The following is a 19,748-nucleotide window of genomic DNA, read 5'->3' on the forward strand; positions in this document are numbered from 1 at the left end:
TACATTATTTCATATTTTTATATATTTTCATTGGACAACTATTAATATTATACATAAACAGTAATTTGTAAAATTTCTATAAAATTAGTATCTATTATATTTAGGATGCACCATCTTCCCGTTTTGATCCTGTTTCAAATTACGTGGTTGTATTATTAGTAAACTGCAGATGTTTATACATTTATTGTATGCAAGTGGAAATATAGAAAAATGTATAAGGATATATACGAATGCAAAAATATATAAAATATTAATAATAATGTATATGTTACACTGCGTAGAACAAAAGAAGTACTTTAAATTTCTCTTCTATATCTATATCTGTTGAAATATGAATTTGCATAAACATCTGTAATCTATTCATTAGAATTAATCTTCACATTGAATGAAGTATGTATACAATTACTATTTGTACTAATAATATTTTATTCTATTAACATTGGTACAATATTAAACAAATAGTATGAATAATGAGAACTAAATACATATGATGTATGTGGTTTAATTTCATTTTTTAAGGAAGTCTATTGTATTATTACAAAAACACATGAAACAATATAATTCTTTATGTTGTACTTTTAGTTTTATTACTACTTGATGATTCTGATGTATCTCTTAACTTACTATCTGCAAGCATTGTTGTAAAGGTTTGCATTGCTTTCTCATATGCCTCTTGTTCTGAAAACCCATCCTGTGATCAATTGAATACAGTATTAAATATAACATTCATTAGGTATTATCTGAAATATGTAGCCTTAAAAATATAACTTATTTATTTATTGAGATTATGACAGCACATTGATTATCCTAAGTAATAGGGAAACAATTTATTTTGGTAATCGATCTTGTATAACCAAAGTTGCGACTATGTCATGAAACAACCAGAAATAGAACAATTTTAAAAGTACATGTAGCAAACATCACATAAAATGCAAATTAATAATTCTAAGTAATTTTTCTAAAGTTTCTAGTAACTTCTATTACATATTACCTTTTTAAAATGTTCGTACTTTGCAAGGAATAGTTGAGTAGGGCAAATTTTATTACTTTTTAAGTCCATTGCTGGTAAGAACTTGAAATCCTTATGGAATTTTCTATGAAATAAAAGCATATTTTAAACATAATCACATTCACCAATTATGAATATCAATTTTATGTTTAAATCTTGCTTACGCTCTTATTAAGTCTTCTGGGTAAAAAATATCTCTCACAGGCTTTTGTGAACCTGGTCTGCCGTAGTGTGGCTCATATTTTGGGGGAAATGCTTCATATAATGTATACCATACAGGTATACTACTTTCTTCCATAGTGCCACCTTTAATTAATGATGATATTCTGAAATTTATTTAATATTATATGATATAGTTAAAGTAGTAAGATTTATACTCTACTTCATTCCAATAAAATAATATTTCTTTTGTTACAGCTCGAATTTTGTGCATATCGTATAAATGCAATAATAATTTTATATACAATCTATATGTATAATACTTTTTACTACAATACATAACCTATTTTGTGCAAAATTTGTAAACAAAGAAAAAGTAGATATAAAATAATTGTACCTTGTGTAAATTGTTCCAACTCTGTCTATTCTACTAAACGCCATATTTACAAGTGAATTAGAATTAGATTCTTAAATACGAATATAATAGTATACGATTACACGTATTTTTGTGACGTTTAGTTTGCCTTCTGAGTAGTTCTGAGCTTCTGAGTTAAGTGAACATGTGATCTAACCTATCCGGATTTAACTCAAACGTTCCCGTGTATAACCTACCGTTTTAGGGTGTTCTGAACCGTGAAAATTGTCGTAATTGTCAGTTAAACGAACATTAAAACTGACACGGTTTCTAAAATTTTATAAATTATCAGTGAGCAATCATTTAACTCAAGGTTGGAAGAATTAGTTAAATATTTGAAGAAAAAAAACAATATGCTGGAAGTGAGCGAAAATCAAATTGTTGCTATAGGTCGTGTTTTAAACGACAAGAATCGACCATTGAAAGAAAGATTTCGTGCACTATTTACTTTAAAAAATATTGGTGGTTCTAAAGCTATTGAACAAATTCGCAAATGTTTCAAAGATGAATCAGCTTTACTAAAACACGAACTTGCATATTGCCTTGGTCAGATGCAAGATCCTTATGCTATACCCATTTTAATAGAGGTATTGAAAGATGTTACACAAGAGCCAATGGTTCGCCACGAAGCAGGTATATTATATTTGATTTTAATGTATGCTCTGTTCCTGTGCAAAAATTGTAATTAAACTCTTCCAGTGTTTGATAAAATTATAAAATACAATTTAACGAATGACTATTTATGATTAAAATTCATTGTATTTCTTATAAGTAGCGTAGAAGATTGTTTTATATACATTTTTCTATTCGTGCATAATAATAAATAAACTGCGGATGTTTATGCATTTATGCCAAGCAAAAACATAGGAAAATGTACGAGGACACCCATGGATGCAAAACTATATAAAATATCAAGAATAAAGCTTATATTACACTGCTTAGAAGATGAGACATACTTTCATTTAAATCACAATTCTTTATCTGAAGTAGTCAAAATATGAATTTGTATAAACATCCACGTTCTAATAATAAGTTTTTCTTATATGATGGGTTCTATTCTTGGCAATAATAAGTTGCATCTTTTCTTATCTCATCGTCAATCATTACATTGTGATGGTACACTGCTTTTATAGATTTATTTTTTCACTGTCAATGAAATCATATTTGAAAAAAGGTTTCTTGATTACATATGTCAAGTGAATTATTAGCGTGGTGTTTTTATGTTAGAGTATCTCCATATTGTCTTCAAAATCGTAAATAAGTTCTTGATTTATTGTTTTTTTTTTTTTTATACAAGACGAATGAATTCAAAACAATCTAATATGAAGTACACACAGTATATAGTGATCCTTTAAGGATCACAATAATTTGTATGGCTTTATATATATTTTATTCATGTGTATGTACTTAAATATTTTATTTATCAATTAACTTTTGAAACTTAGATTGTATACTAAATGTATTATAGTGAGAATAAAAGCTCGGTCCTTGAAAGAATTGTAAGTTGTATTGGATCAGACATGTTAATCAGCCTTTGTAAGGTTTGAAATAAAGGCAAAATTATTAGACAATGTTTACATTTCTTTTATTTATGATGCCACATTATTTGTAACTCAGAACTGATATATTTCTCCTTAAAATACATTTTATTTACACTAATTGATTTGCATGATATTTGGTTTACTTGAAGAGCTATGGATCAAATTATCTGTGTAAGTTGAAGATATACTGTATATTTGTTTAACAAACTAAAAGATTATAGTCTGAATACTTTGTTTTGGTCATTCGTTATGTACATTAAATATTTTGTCTGATCTGTTCATTATATACACTCAATAGTTTGGTATGTTTGATTTCATCTGTACTTCATGCAGATTGAATAACAAATGAGATAAGCAATTCAGTTCTTTTATGTTTATATTAGGTGAAGCTTTAGGTGCAATTGGTGAAACTAGTGTAATACCAGTATTAGAAGACTACAGTAAAGATTGCGTACCAGAAGTAGCAGAGACCTGTCAGTTAGCATTATGTCGATTGCGATGGTTAAAATCAAATTATACTCCAGTAAATTTAGAAAAAAGTCCTTATATGTCAGTAGACCCAGCACCACCAGCTGAAATATCTGATGTTGATAAGTTAAGGGATATCCTCTTAAACGAAACCATTCCTTTATTTGAAAGATATCGAACTATGTTTTCCTTAAGAAATATACGTACACAAAAAAGTATCCTTGCGCTTAGCGAAGGTAAATATAATAATGATTTCTTTTCCTTTTTACACATTGACTCTCCATATTTAAAATTGTGAATACGACTCAAACGCCCATATATATGATAACGATGGATCATTCACTTTAAAAAGCAACTACAGTAGAACTCCACTTATCCGAATCGGTCGGGGGATAACCAGGTTCTGATAACTGGAGTTCACGTATTCCCATAAACGATACATTGGATGAGCGGAGTTCAAATAATGTGAGCTTACCAAAGTGTTCGGATAAGTGAGTACCGTGGCGTCGTCGATTCGGATAAATAGAATTCTACTGTACATCTTTGTTCAAAAAAATTTGTTAGATTACTGGTACAGACAATACTTGTTCTGTATTTAGCAGATTTTTAATTCAAAACTGATCTGACTTGCATGGAGTCTAGCAGATTGTCAATGTGGTTATAATATTTAAAAATTGTATTCTATTAAAAGTATTTACTGTTTGTTTTAACAGGTTTAAAAGCAGGCAGTGCCTTATTTAGACACGAAATAGCTTTTGTTCTTGGACAATTACAGGAAGAAATTTCTGTACCATACCTGAAAGCTACTTTAGAGGACACAGAAGAAAATGAAATGGTACGACACGAGTGTGCAGAAGCATTGGGTTCCATTGCAACTCCAGATTGTTTCAGTATATTGAATAAATATCTGAATGATAATAAAAGAGTTGTACGAGAAAGTTGCATAATTGCATTAGATATGTGCGAGTATGAAAATAGTTCAGAGTTTCAATATGCAGACACGTTAGGAAGAGTTACTGCTTGAAATTGTATTTCTATGTATTTGTAAATAAACCAGCATTCTATACGATAAATGTACTCCAAATAAATAAAAGTGAATATAATAATATTTTGTTACTAATGCCAATGTGTCATACTTTATTAATTAAATTCTAATTTGATGAAGAAATAAATGGAATTTACAGCCGTACAAATATTATACAGGGTATTAACAAATATGTGGGAACTTTTTTCAGGATTATGTCTTTGTGGCAATATAAATCGAAAAATCCTTTACCATTTTGTAATCTGTGGCCTTGTTTTATTTTTTACCACTTTATATCACTTTTATCGCAAGAAGAGTACTATTTCATATATGTTTGGCCTGAAATCGATGAAATCGATGCTACGCCTCACATTTTGTTGTCGGCCAGGTTTTCGCGATGATTCCATTTGCAAAAATGTATCAATTTAAAAATTTTTTATAACTATTGTTATTGGAAAATTCCTATTGTATGATGTAACTCGGGAAGGAATTAACCGATCGAAATCAATCATCAATCGAACGATTTTCGATTAATTCTGCTTAAAGTTATCGTCAATTGAACATCTTCGATTAAATTCGCTCATATCAATCGTCAATTAAACAACTTCCGATTAGCTCTGCTTAATTAAATTTTAATTAAATAATTTTTAATTACATTTATTTAAAATATTTATTAATTAAGTTGATTGAATTAAATTTGTTTAAATTAATTATTTAATTTAATAATTGTAATTGGTTATAATTCAAACCCTGATGTATACTCAATAAATAATACAGAACATGGCAAGAAAAATTTTTTCTTTATTTCATGGATGCCTAATCATATCCCAAGAAAGATTATTTGGGAATTATTAATAGTTTTCTAAAAAAAAACTCATGATAGTCATCCCAGATAGCACCGGTTCTCCCATGGACGTCCATTTTATGTCCAGTTTACGACCAAACGTCTGACGTCCGTTGTCGGACGTCCATGGGACGTAAATTTTGTACGTCCCAGGAGCGTCCGGCCGGAACGTCCTGCGAACGTCCATGGGACCTAAATTCTGTACGTCCCAGGGACGTCCGCCCGGAACGTCCTACGAACGTCCATGAGACTTAAATTTTATACGTCCCAGGGACGTCCGCCCGGAACGTCCTACGAACGTCCATGAGACTTAAATTTTATACGTCCCAGGGATGTCCGCTCTGAACTTTCTAGATTTAGGGAAAAATACTTTTTTTTAAACAAAATAAATATTATTTATTAATATTCTTTATAATATAATATTTATTCAATATGTAGAACAGAATATTTTTTCCGAATATAAAATACACTATTTACAATTGTAAATTAATTAATAATTTAATTAATTTAATTTAATTAATTAATTATTATTATTATCCCAGATAGCACCGGACGTCCCATGGACGTACAGAGAACGTACAGAAAACGTTCTGGAAATGTCCAGCACCGGACGTCCCATGGACGTACAGAAAACGTTCTGGGAATGTCCAGCACCGGACGTTCCATGGACGTACATAAGACGTCCCTGTGCTATCTGGGCTATTTCTAAAGCTATTACACTGGAATCCTCTATTAACTGAAGCAATTTCTTTTTTAACTGACTTCGAAAAGGAGGAAGTTACTCAATTCGACATGTACATTTATTTTTATTATTATTATTATTATTATTGAATAATCATGCCAAACACTTTCGGATTGTTGGTGTCTAGTGTAGCACCTGTTAGAAGCATCGGATACCTAAAAATGAAAATTTTTCTTAAAATTAAATAGCTTATGCTGGGGTTATACTACTTGTTAAAAAAAACATGTAGAATTATAAAAATCCTAACGTTTTGAAGAAAAAATGAATTTTGCGATACAAAAATCGATCACATATTCCCACTAAAAATGTCGTTAAATAAACAATACAATTTAAATTGTTGGTTTATACCAACAATTATTATTCCCAGAAGAAATTTATATTGAATTGATTAAGCCTTGTGTGAAGTTGATTGATTGGTTAGTTTTTGCGCTATCCTAGGCACCAATTTGAAAAACGTAGTTTCGAGATAATCGCGTTTAAAGTTTTTGGCCAATTTTTACGGTACCTACAGCTGAAAAATCGATGTGAACATTTAATTTTCTATTTCGTGACCATAAAATAAGCCTTTTTCTTTCTCAACATGGTTATGTTATTTCGTTTCTTCCATTTTCCTGGTCGTTCGAGCTTTTTTAGTGCTCTCTAAAGTACGACGCTCGGCATGTTGCAGCCGTTTCTTGATACGAGAATCTGCAAATATTTTACATTCGTGTCTAATCACGATGCTCATCGTTTCCATTATTTTTAATATGGTATAATATCCTTCATTAAAAATTCAACAGTTTTTGAGCCACAATGAAGATGTTTTGGTGCAAGACGCCAAATGGTTGCGTTAAAACTTTCGTTGGAGTTTTGCGTAAGTCCGCCTGAACATCTTTCTAATAGATCATCTTTAGAAAGGTCTTCGTAAATTGACAACAAATGATTTTGAACATTTTTAGAAAAAACATCTACAGCTATCCGCGCGGTGTAATATTACAGCAAAGTTACACATATTCTCTTTGTTTGTTCTTAAAAAAATGAATATTTTTTAAGTCTTCAATTCATCTAGTTTAAATTATATGAAATTTAAATCCAAACTGAGTTTCTTTAACCCCGGACGCCATCTTAGGATTAAAGACACTTGTCTGTCTAAATATCTTCATAAATGTTTTTGTTGAATTTGATGTAACAAAATTGTAATTACACTAGTTTACAAAATAAAAAAAAAAATGTACATTCAATGTCACAATTTGTTTCTTATGTATTTTGGCCTACTAAACTCGAAAATCGCAAGAAAAAATTTTTCTATGGATAGGTTTTTTAATATGAATTTTTGAATTTTTTTTCGATTTTTTTCCAACATACGTTCACATTTGAGGCTATACCTCGAGTTAGAAACGTCCGATTGAGTCGCGCAAGACACCATTTTAAAGGTAATCGAGTTTCCAACAATTACTTTTCACATTATTTTTGAATCGGTTCAATAGTTTAAGTGTTACGAGCCAATATATATGAGATACTTTGATTCTTTTCGGTTAAAATAGAACACGAATATTTCTTCCATCGCCATGGAAAAATAGAAATTGTCAAATTATGTCCAGTTTCTTATTGTTTACATATAGATCGCACTGTTATGAAGAAAACAAGCTTTCGTTAAAGAAAATCTATGGATAAATACCGGAGTTATGAACAATTGAGTAAAGGTACAAAAATCCCAATTTTACTCTGTTTTTGTATTTTTTTCCTATTTATATAGGAAACATTTATTTAATTAATTTCGCTTAGAAATAATTTCGGCCTTTGCTTTGTCTTCTGTTATTCGTTGGGTTCGTTTTTCTGATGAGGAACCAAATGTAGTCTCTCAAAATTGTTTCATCCCAATATCCTTGATAACGCTGTTCAATAGTTTAGGGCTTCTGGCTCGGCAGAGTATGAATTATAAGGAAGTTGTTGAAGATTTGCTAATAAATTATGCAAAAATGGGTATGGAATATATATATATATATATATACATATATTCCATACCCATGCCAAGCATTTGACTTCCAGGCCACGGACATCTAGGCAAATGTCTAAACAGTCTCAGTTTGTGATTGATACACTATTTAGCTTCTTCATTTCACCGCCAAAATGCGGAGCAGTCAGTTTACATGAATTGTCATTAGGGTCTGAACGTCTGGACTGTTGAACACAGCATTTTAGCTGCGCATAGTTGGAAAGCACCGAATTTGATATTATGTTACACAGTGTCACCTTGCACTTTACTGGAAAGGACCTTCATGTACTGGCTGCTCATTTCGATTTCACATCTTTTTCTACTTTCTTCAATTTTTTTAGTATCCTTGACAGCGCTGCTCAATAGTTTTTATACCTTGGTGAAACCTTTCGCCGTGTTCGTGACTTACATTGCCAAGATTCTCCGAGAAAAAATCCAAGTGAGAATGTAAAAAATGAATTTTGAGCGACATATTTACGCCTGTTGAAATTAAAATTGAAATTAAATGTACAAATTTTTCCATTTTGTCAAATCAAATAGAATAACAATATATATATATATATATATATTGTGACGGGGCAGAACTTTTCTGCCCGTCACGAAGGCACCCTGACCCCGGAGGGTCCTCGCTCCCTCGCCGAACACGCCGCGGAGGTGGTCCGCGACAGTATGGAGGGATGTGTGGCCCGCGGCCCAATAGGGACCCCCTTTTTGCGCCCCCTTGCGCTCGCGATCAGCGCCGCGTCCCCTCACGAGCGCGGCAAGTCGCCGGTCGTGGTGTCCTCCACCCAAGGACTCCGGTGTGGCCACCACCAAAGAGGACTTGCCACCCTCTACGGACGGTCAGCCCCTGTCCTCGCCCCGCAGCTGCCACGGAAGACAGAACTGCAAGGAGAACCATCGACGTCTGGAGATGCCATGGTGGTGGCACATCGTAAGGAGCCCCTTAAAGCTCCTGGGTGGGGAAAGCCACGAGCCGGCGACGAGAAAAGCGCGAATTTTGGGAGATGATCGGTTGAAACGCGAATCGCGACGGATACGCGAGCGAGCACCCTTTTCCGCCTTTGACGAAAGAGATTAGTAGTCTTTCTTTCGGAGTGAGCCGTGTGTGGTGGAGCCGTACACCCCATTTGGAGGAATACACCTAGGGCCCCAGAGGACGCAAGGATTTTGGAACCCCGAGGTCCACTCCAACCAGGTAGGGCCCACACGTTGGGGTTCCCTTTTGTGGAGTGTGTGTGCGAGCGCGGATCGAGTGTGCGTGTCCGTGAGTGTGCTCCGGAGCACTTTTCGTCCGCGACAGGACCACCCCCGGAGGCGAGAACCCTAGGAGTTCCCTCCGTTCGTTTCGCGTATCTCCCGCGTGGCCTTGCGCGGTTTGAGAACGTGCCGCGTTTCGAAGGACAGGGCCCCTTCGAAACGCGAGACCGTTAATTCACGGCGTTTCTTTTTTTGGTTGTATTTTCTTCTAGGGCGGACTCCCTGTTTGCGAGGCTCCGTAGGATTAAGTAACACCAAATTTTCGGAATTGTATTGGGAATTCCTCGTCGCGTTTCCCTTCGGCGCGTAGACGCCACACCCTTTTCCAATCCGGTGTGAGTGTACCGCGGAATTCCCCTCCCCCCATTTTTGTTGGTTTTTGGCTAAATAAAGCCTCAATTACTTTCGTGGATCAGAGTTTCCCTTATTTTCTTTGTCTTCCTGACCTCCTCTGAGCCCGCTCTCCGTTTGAGCAGTCGGAAGGGCGAAGATAACGGACGCGTGCTTTTGCACTGGCGCCCAGATTCCTTTAGGAATAAATAAATCTCGTCCGTGGGATTTGTGCCACCTAGCGTGTCGAATAGCGGCTTTCCCGGCCGCCCACGCCAGGTTCCGTCACAATATATATATTCCATACCCATTTTTGCATAATTTATTAGCAAATCTTCAACAACTTCCGTATAATTCATACTCTGCCGAGCCAGAAGCCCTAAACTATTGAACAGCGTTATCAAGGATATTGGGATGAAACAATTTTGAGAGACTACATTTGGTTGCTCATCAGAAAAACGAACCCAACGAATAACAGAAGACAAAGCAAAGGCCGAAATTATTTCTAAGCGAAATTAATTAAATAAATGTTTCCTATATAAATAGGAAAAAAATACAAAAACAGAGTAAAATTGGGATTTTTGTACCTTTACTCAATTGTTCATAACTCCGGTATTTATCCATAGATTTTCTTTAACGAAAGCTTGTTTTCTTCATAACAGTGCGATCTATATGTAAACAATAAGAAACTGGACATAATTTGACAATTTCTATTTTTCCATGGCGATGGAAGAAATATTCGTGTTCTATTTTAACCGAAAAGAATCAAAGTATCTCATATATATTGGCTCGTAACACTTAAACTATTGAACCGATTCAAAAATAATGTGAAAAGTAATTGTTGGAAACTCGATTACCTTTAAAATGGTGTCTTGCGCGACTCAATCGGACGTTTCTAACTCGAGGTATAGCCTCAAATGTGAACGTATGTTGGAAAAAAATCGAAAAAAAATTCAAAAATTCATATTAAAAAACCTATCCATAGAAAAATTTTTTCTTGCGATTTTCGAGTTTAGTAGGCCAAAATACATAAGAAACAAATTGTGACATTGAATGTACATTTTGGCTGTAAACTAGTGTTATCACAACTATTGTATGCTGTATAAGCAATTTATGGTTTGAAGCAATAAAATAGATAAATAAATAAATAAACAAATGGTTTTGTTGTTGTCTCTATTCATTAAAAAGATGGTATTTTCTTAACGAAGAAGTAACGATAGGTAATTATCAAGTGACATTAGGAGAGAGCGTATGTAAATGAAAACTTGACTGAAGAGTTGCCGTATTCAAAGATCACAATTTAGGGTAAAGTGTAATAAAATATAATACTTTTTAATGATCTTTATGTTACATGCATTCCTGTCGCGGGCAAGTTCCACACATAAAATGTAGGTATTTACAAAATAGAGTGTAATAAATTAGATGCAGAAGTTGTTCACTGCGCTTCTAAGGTTTCTATCTCGAGTTCCTTTTTCTTTTCTGTTTTGTCAATTTTCTTGTGTTCATCCTTGTGCAGAGTCTTCTGAATGTCTGCTAAAGATTTTTTCGACGTCTCTGGTAAAACGAAGACTGCAGTGGTGGCTACAATAAGCTCGATAATGCCGAATGCGAAGAATATCACGGGGTAGCCGAAAGCGTCGACCACAAGTTGATAACATTTTGCCACGATGAGGTTAAGTAAGGATCCGAAAATGTGTATAAACATCGTTGCCCAGCGTTTCACTCTTATCGAGAAGATTTCCGAGGAGACCACTGATACTATTGAGGTCAAAGCAAGGGAGGTGAAGATGTAGTAAACTACAGAAACGGCTAACGGCACCCAAGAAAATTTATCAAGCTTCATTTGTTTCTGAAGAACGAAGTACACTCCTATAAGGCAAAGGCATAGACCAACGATGTAACTTGATATCAGGAAAAGGTATCTTCTGCCGAACCTGTCGATCACAACCATGGATAGGGCACCTGCCACTATACCCAGTCCACACAATATTAGAACAAGGTCATTGGGACTTAGCTTTAAAGACATATCCTTGAATAAAAATCCAGCGTACGATTGGATAGCTCCTAATCCGGATAATTGTTGACCAGCTGATAACAACAGCACAATCAGTAATGATTTCCTGTTTATTCGATCCGTGAACAGTTCTTTAAAGCCTCCCTTTTCTTCCGCATTTATGTATTCAACAATTTCATTTATTTCCTTTTCATTGTCAATTTTACCTCTCAGCCATACTAAGGATAATTCTGCAGTCTCCCGCTTGCCTTTTTTTAGGGAGTAGTAAGGCGATTCCGGCAACCATGCAGCTGTTAAAACGAATACGACTGTTGGTACCAAGCAAAAGAGTGCCAGCAACTGAAACAGTAATCGTGCGACATGTAAGAAAATCATAAATTCATTATAACGCGTCTTAAGAAATATAGGATGGGAAATAATTCAAGTTGCGACTGGAAAATTGGTCATTCTTCATAAGGACGTTTCTTCACATGGGGCTTCGTTATCGAGAACATTGATTTTGAAGTCACGCGGTGCCCGCGTAGTGTTAAATTGGTGTCGTATTAATTGGTTTTAGCATTAAAATTACCGAGAACAATAGATACTTGTGGAACATACTACTATATCTTTAAAATTACAGGGAAAGTGCAAATCAATTTATCAATATAATTCACCTTAAGGGTGTGCAACACTGTAACAGCCCTAAAACAAGATGTATTTTTAAAAATGTTGTATACTATGGATTACTTTCAAATCTTTATTATGATATATTGAATATTTAAACAATTAAACACTAGTGTTCAGTAAACAAGTCTGTGGCCACAATATATGTTTCAAATATAAAAGTAATAAATTGTCTAGATAGCTATGGCTATAGTTTGACGTATAATTTTTTCGATATCTCATAGAATTATGAAATGGCGAGACTTTCAAAACAAATTTCTTAATTTCACAAAAAGAATAGAATAAAATTTATTGTAACAAAAATATTGGAAAGTGCTGTTTAGAACGCTTAACAAGACTGTAACTCGAGCAAATCCTGCGATTCTTTCTCAACATTTGACACAACATTCTTGAAATGTGCGTCTTTCAAGAATCGGAACAAAAAAAATGGGATTTGTGAACAAATTTTACAGTGTTGTGCTCCCTTGATGGCACTTTAATAATTGCCATTAAAAATTGTAGCAAACGTATCGTTAATGAGTAAATAATTTTAATAATAATTTCAATATACACTAGTCATTTGACCGGCGTGGTATTTCTAATGCTAAGTAAATAGAGTACGGGACAAAATGGTAAAATATCATATGTATTTGAATGTTTTGTAAAATTAGAAGAAAAATATGTATGTATAGTCCAATCGGTAGAGAATTAAAACAGCGTTTTTGTGACAAAAATAATAATAGCAAACCGATTGTGCAGTTACATAAAAGGGGATGCGCAGATTAATAGGTACATGTTTTTCACTCCCAACTCTGTTCCGTTTTCTTGTTATTTACATTTTAATGGTAAAAACTCGTGATTTGTGTCGTCTTTTGCTTATAAATTTTAAACTAATGCAGCAATATCAATGCTCCAATGAGATAAAATGTAGATGATGAAAATAGCTACAGAATGGGACGTCGAACGTCTCGATCGGATAATGAGGAACGGAGAAAAATCTGACAAACCGGAAAATTTAGCGTTTTTTCAAAAATTCGTATCTCCGCCATTTTTTAAACTGAAGTACTGGCTTTTTGGGAACAAGTAGTGATTGATATTTTCTTCACGTGTGCAAAAAGCGGGGATTGTCGGATAGGTGGTTTTCTTACAATCGCAATCTGAATTTTTCAGTGCGCTTTTTTCCATCGGGCCTGTATGCGTTATCGTAAAACCGATTTTTATTTTTAAAAAAGATGTGAATAGTTGACGTCGTGTACTATAAAACGTATATTCTAGTTTTTCGATCAAATGTGTTGAAGTATGAGAAAAGTCCTTGTAAAATTGACTAAACACGGCCGAACGCTCAATCGCGGTGGAGTGGTGGGGGTCAGCGGCAGCCGAGGAGAAAGGTATATAAGGTAGGTTTACAAGGGCTATTTACTTGTTACTATGTTTATCACACAAAAATGCTCTACTGATTGGCCTAGTACACGTCGACCACGCCACGCCGATGAGTGCCGGCTGTGGGCGCGGTTTCGCGGTCGATAAGTGCCTTACTAAAGTGGTTAAAATAGAGAGACTATTAATAGAGAATATTTTCAATTCCTCTAATAATTTAATGAACGTCTGTACAGTATTAAGAGTTACCTTCATGTCTACCAGTGGTCCAATTCCACACATTAATAGATTTCCTACACTAAGTGATAGCCCCAATAAAGTACCAACAGCTCCTCTGATTCTTGGTTCGACAATTTCTCCGAGATATACCGGAACCGCGGCGAAAATAGATCCAATTGAAATCCCACCGACCAATCTTCCCACGAAAAGTAATAACCAATCAGTGGCCAGGTATGTAAGTATCCAGCAGGCAATGAATGGTACCGAAGTTATATAAAGGAACCATTTTCTGCCTATGTTATCAATCAGTAAAGCAGATACAATTGGACCAAAAATGGCACCTATTGGCAACGCGCTAACTATCCATCCTCCCTCGTCAGAAGTCACGTGCAACTTAGCAGTCTTGGTCTCGATTTGAGGTAGAACAGGCGTTGGCCAAGAGTAAATAAGTCCGGCGGCGAGAAAGGATAATGTAGCTGTAAATTAACATATTATATTATGCAATACAAATGTTAATAGAATGGCTGCTATACATAAAAAGGGCATCCGCTATTTATTAACGTTACGACTTTACGACTCTAGTTTTGTATCATATTCGAAATATCTACAAGTATAAAATTTAAAATTAAAAAGTTAATCTTCTAAATTATTATCAACCAGCAAATATTACCAACAAGATCTAGGTAATTCAGTATTGTTAATTTCTAAATCTCGATTACTTTCAAATTTTTCTGTGTTCACACTTTTATGGTTTCAATAATAAGTTTGGCTGTTATTAATTAGCCTCCTCGAAGCAATTGAGTCATTTTTTTGCAAGTGTTTCCTTGAAATTAATTTGAATATTAATTTTGTGATTTTAATTTTTATATTTGTACGTTTCCTGCAGATGATATGAATTGGAGAATGAAAACCTTGGTAAAAGTTCATGTACAAGACAATCTAATATTCTTCTTCTTCGTATCTAAAATGAAAACATTTTCATGTATTTATTTTTACAAAAAATGTACATTATTATTCTAGAAAAAATTATATATAAAATTATAATATGATATATTTAATAATTTTTTTAAATGTATGTGCACACTATATGGTTTTCATACTTTTCCAATTTAATAATTAATTTTAATTTTTTAATAAAAATCTTACTTTCAACCATAGTTTTTGTTATGTGGATAATTATAACTTATTTTTTAAATATCAACTTAGTAAATTCAATTAAGGTGCAATATTGTTGTAATATTTATGTATAATTTATTGTACGTAACTTATACAAAATATAGAATAGTGTATATTAACTATATATTATACTATTTGATATTATCAATATTTGTTACATTATTATTATTATTAGCAATTGAAGAAGCTTGACATCCTATGTGCAAGAATCACTTCTCCCAATTGATTCAAATTACGCGCCAAACTTTAGCGCAAGAGATTCTTGCAGTGTGATTTGTGATCGCGCGCGCCCGATGTACAAATTCCGACCGGCAACCTTCACGTGGTGCACATTGGGTAACATTAATCTCGGCGGTAAACGTCACCTTTAGAGAATAAAAGGGTTAACTTTCAAAATCGTGCAAATCAGTCAAACAAAATCGTAGAATGGTTTTTAAAAAAGTATTTTGTAAGTAATATATTGTAGTTTCTAGAACTTGAGTTAAATTTTTCGAGAAAAATTTTTTTATTAAACTGCACAGTATTAAAGATTCGTCACTTATGTGCAAAACAATGCATTCTTTTTTGCAGCACAGAACAAGGAAGACAAAAAAATTTGTTTAAACCATCAATAGTACGTTAAAGTTGATATTTCAAACTTTAAAATGCTTTTTTGTTTTTTTGTCTACGATGACTTCTCACCTAGCATCGATACTTTCTGTAAGAAATGCGCATTTTTGTTCAAAGTCGTATAAATCGGTCAGAAAAAATCATAGGACAATTTCTAAAAAAGCATTTTATAGGTAACATATTGTAGTTTACATAATTTGAATTGAACTTTTCGAAATAAAATTTTTTTATTGACTTTTGAGTTGTTAAAAATACGTAATTTTAAGGAACAAAATGACGTGTTATTTTTTAAAACACCAAACAAAAAAACAATAGAAATTTAAAAATCGCATAATAGCACATTAAAGTTGAAACTTCAAGCTTTAAAACGCTATTGTAATTTTATTTTTACGATGATTTTTCACCGACTTACAGCTATTGGAATATAGCCTAATTTTTAGGGTTTATAAAGTGTTCCCTATTTTTTTTGTACGAGTGTATATCGAAAAAATTGCGTCAATAACATTTTTCGTCGGCCGATGCAAATAGTTTCATTTTAGATTTCGATACAATCCCAGCAACTTAATTTAACAAATCACGTCTCGTCCAGCATGATTCGAATTACTAAATAATTCCTGGTGAAGATTGATACGTATGCAGAGTATAGCTGTAGTATGCATGTGTAGTACAGGAAGCTTGCCTTTATTTGATTATTTGACGATTATAAGAGTCAAGGATATTATTTTAATTCCATATTTTTATTTTTCCCATTGAATAAGAAAACGCAATTATTATTTATATATTAAATTTCCTTGAAAAAATGCGAAATTCTTATATATATGTATAATAAAATTAATGAACATAATAATGAACTCATAATGAACACAATACGTTTGTTGAACTTTTCAGTGGAATATATGAATATTTATTATTTATAGTATTAAAATGTACCTCATACCGCTTGTATTTTCATTTCAAGAAATCAAGAAAATTTGTGTACACGACGACTGTGAATTCATTAAGAAATATTTACCTATAATACTAGCTATTATTTGTGGGCATAGTTTAGCCTTCTTCTCTTTGTCGGGTCCGTCTTCGACTATTTGTATGTCGTCACCTTTTTTACCCATATTTTCTGTTATAGTACCTGAAAAATAACAGTAATTAAAATTATTGCTAGTTACAAATTTTGTAAATAGTGATGGTCAAAGTTCGTTGTGTGTATATCTATTGAATGTTTCAGCCATATATGTTTTTGATCCTCCATAACAGTACAAGGATACTTGAATCTATGATACATGTATGCATAATAGAAAAAAATTATTGAGAAGTGTTTCATTTACACTTACAAACCCACTGTAACATCGTGAAACATTTCTCAAAATGTTTCTTTTTCTATATATTATATATACTATTATATAGAATTTATGAACTATATGTTCGAAAAGTTCAATAAATGAGGGGGTAAAAGCCATAATGGGGTAATCCATGTATTTTAAAATATTCATTTATGTGCATGGATACGATTTTGGGTATACAAGTCCGTTAATAGAAAAGATGTATCATGATAAAAGAGGAAAAGATGAATTCACACCATTGTAGCTTTCGTCAACTCTTTAAGTATATGTGTATGATCCAACATTGCTGCCTAACAATTTACCGACAGATAGCGATTTGACATACAATTAAATTTAATAATACTTTTATTTTAATAACATTAGTATCATAAAATGTTTATTTTACGTCTTAGAATTGTTTTCAGATTAGTATTCATGTAAAATTTCATAATTTATGCAAATAATGATGGGATTATACAATGCTATTTCAATAATAGATAACAAAGTATTTGTTGTTATGCCAAGAAGCCGATTAATAGGCTACCGGTCGGTAAAATGTTAACGAAAAAGAATATTCACATTATTCTATTCGTGCAATTTCGAATCAATTTCTATTTCTTGGAAGGGTATTGTAATTCCTCGTAAAGTGAATTAATCCGCGTTTCTACATTACTGGTGGCTAATGAACAAAAAACATATTTTCGTCGCGATGTACAAAGTATAGAACGCAAGGTTAGTGCCTTATTATTTTTATAATTTGTACGTGTATTTAATGCGAAGTGCGCGATTCGATGTTGCAATATTGCCACCTGTCAGGTGTGCATTCGTCTCGAAGAAGTTACATACTCCTAAATCATTGCACGTTTCATTGCAAAACATCAGATAAACTTACGGTTGAGATTCATTGTTTCATCTCGATATTTTCGAATTAGCGAACTAGTGAAAGTTTTGTATCTATTATTATTTTGTATCTATTGTATTTGTTTCATTCATAAATAAATTTCTTTAATTTAATTACTTTTCAAACTAAAGAAAATTGTTTTCATTTAATTTTCTTTTTAATTAAAAGAAAAATTTCTTACACTTCATTAGTTACGTCACTAACTAGTCTAGTCACGACTAGTTACGTCAATTAATGTTATTATTAGAAATGCTACAATTTGAAAAAATGTCGAGGGTGGTGTTATTTAGAAAACCTACCCCTGTATCCAAAAATGTGATCAATTTGTAGTATGAATATCTTCTAAATAAAACGATTACCATTTAATCGAAGTGGAGTGACGATATCGTGCAAGGTTAATCGATTAAAGTGACAAATTTGGCGCTTCAAGTTAGTCGAGTTAGACCGTAATTGGTTCTCGACGATTAAACACGTGTCCTTTATCGACGAACAATTCAGAGCGTAGTAAAACGATCGTTTTGGCTCAATTGTTTCGGCTAAACGAGGATAAAATACTTATCTAGAAAACAATTGGGAATAACGAATGGAAGCTAAATAAATTCAGCTATTGGTAGAAAAAGTAATAACACCTCGTGGCTCAGAGACCAATACACTAATGAATATTTATTACGACTGTAACAGTAAGTTTTATCACTACTCATTGTCTCTTTCCAAATAATTTGGATCATAGCATATGTTTCATTCTCACTCTCCTTATAAAGTTATATTTGTTAGTCTTCGATAAAGTAATATGTTTGTTAAATTTCTAACAGCAAGCTTTATTACTAATTGTTTCTTTTCAAATAACGTTGGATCAAAACTTTGTATTTTACCAATGTCTATTTCAAATTTCTTATGTATTTATTTTAATTACATTAAACTTCTAATGACTTGAAACGTCGACCGATTAGTGGCATAGAGGCTCTTATGGAAATGTTTATTTTTTATTACAAGAATGTACAATACATTTTTACAAAAATGTATTTATTTTTCAATAACATTTCTTGAATTTACAAATTGATTTCAATTTTAGAAAATTGAGTGTTTATTTTAGAAAAAATGTTCGACATGTTTTTTGTAGGATTCCATAAGATCTAAATTGGAAAAAAGTTTCAATCTAAAATGTTTATTATTAAGAAAGCTATGAATTTGGTAAGATTAGGCAACTTTTTACATAATTTTCCGCCAAGAAGTACTATAAAATAAACTCATTCGATAGTTTATAATTGAAATCCGTTAACCCAATCAAGAGTTCTGATTTTTTTTACATTTTAGTCGAGAATTCTGGCCAATCCGGCACACAGTACATACAGAATTGGTTAAACAAAAGTTGAACAGTATGAAAACGTCCACAAAATTGCGAACACGACTCTTATGTAGCGGGTGGCAGAAAGATTTCTGCCGAGAGAACTATTATTAAAAATAATTTTCTTTTTACTTTCTTACTTTGGTGTTGTAGAATGTTAAAAGTCATTAAATTTTGTATTTAAAAATGTTTAATATCTCTTATGGTTTCAGAGATATTAGCAAAACTATAAATAACTAGAATTATTTCGAAGGAGTATTTCCACCCTTAAAATCGTTTTGAGACAAAATGGAAAAGGCACTGTGATTTGATTCCCATGAACTTTGTTTCTGTAAAAACTTGAAATTTTCGAAATGTATCAATTGCTAAACTTCCCTTGTTA

General features: G+C 32.8%; 3 protein-coding genes across 5 annotated transcripts in view; 1 reads left to right on the top strand and 2 right to left on the bottom strand.

Moving 5' to 3' along the window:
• Nucleotides 1-418: 418 nt before the first annotated feature.
• Nucleotides 419-1,749, bottom strand: LOC128873834 (probable 28S ribosomal protein S23, mitochondrial). The gene is made up of 4 exons (XM_054117728.1): nucleotides 1,566-1,749; nucleotides 1,174-1,335; nucleotides 992-1,094; nucleotides 419-691 (listed from the first exon to the last, which is right to left on the bottom strand). The coding sequence occupies exons 1-4, from the start codon at nucleotides 1,607-1,609 to the stop codon at nucleotides 566-568; spliced, it is 435 nt and encodes a 144-aa protein (XP_053973703.1). The 5' UTR covers nucleotides 1,610-1,749; the 3' UTR covers nucleotides 419-565.
• A 178-nt stretch (nucleotides 1,750-1,927) lies between these two features.
• Nucleotides 1,928-4,665, top strand: LOC128873830 (deoxyhypusine hydroxylase). The gene is made up of 3 exons (XM_054117721.1): nucleotides 1,928-2,216; nucleotides 3,508-3,828; nucleotides 4,306-4,665. Exons 1-3 carry the CDS (start codon nucleotides 1,937-1,939, stop codon nucleotides 4,614-4,616), a joined length of 912 nt encoding a protein of 303 aa, XP_053973696.1. The 5' UTR covers nucleotides 1,928-1,936; the 3' UTR covers nucleotides 4,617-4,665.
• Nucleotides 4,666-11,073: 6,408 nt separating this feature from the next.
• The window catches only part of LOC128874457 (facilitated trehalose transporter Tret1-like), a 34,015-nt gene continuing 25,340 nt past the window's right edge, over nucleotides 11,074-19,748 (bottom strand). For all 3 annotated transcript variants that reach the window (XM_054119261.1, XM_054119259.1, XM_054119260.1), the window contains exons 2-4: nucleotides 16,817-16,930; nucleotides 14,050-14,495; nucleotides 11,074-12,120 (exon numbers count right to left, since the gene is read on the bottom strand). In XM_054119261.1, the coding sequence (XP_053975236.1) occupies nucleotides 11,203-12,120; nucleotides 14,050-14,495; nucleotides 16,817-16,913 (1,461 nt within the window). In that variant the 5' untranslated portion in view covers nucleotides 16,914-16,930 and the 3' untranslated portion in view covers nucleotides 11,074-11,202. The remainder of the gene's footprint in view (nucleotides 12,121-14,049; nucleotides 14,496-16,816; nucleotides 16,931-19,748) is intronic.

Source organism: Hylaeus volcanicus, chromosome 3 (assembly GCF_026283585.1).
Source record: "Hylaeus volcanicus isolate JK05 chromosome 3, UHH_iyHylVolc1.0_haploid, whole genome shotgun sequence".
In the NCBI taxonomy this organism is placed as follows: domain Eukaryota; kingdom Metazoa; phylum Arthropoda; class Insecta; order Hymenoptera; family Colletidae; genus Hylaeus; species Hylaeus volcanicus.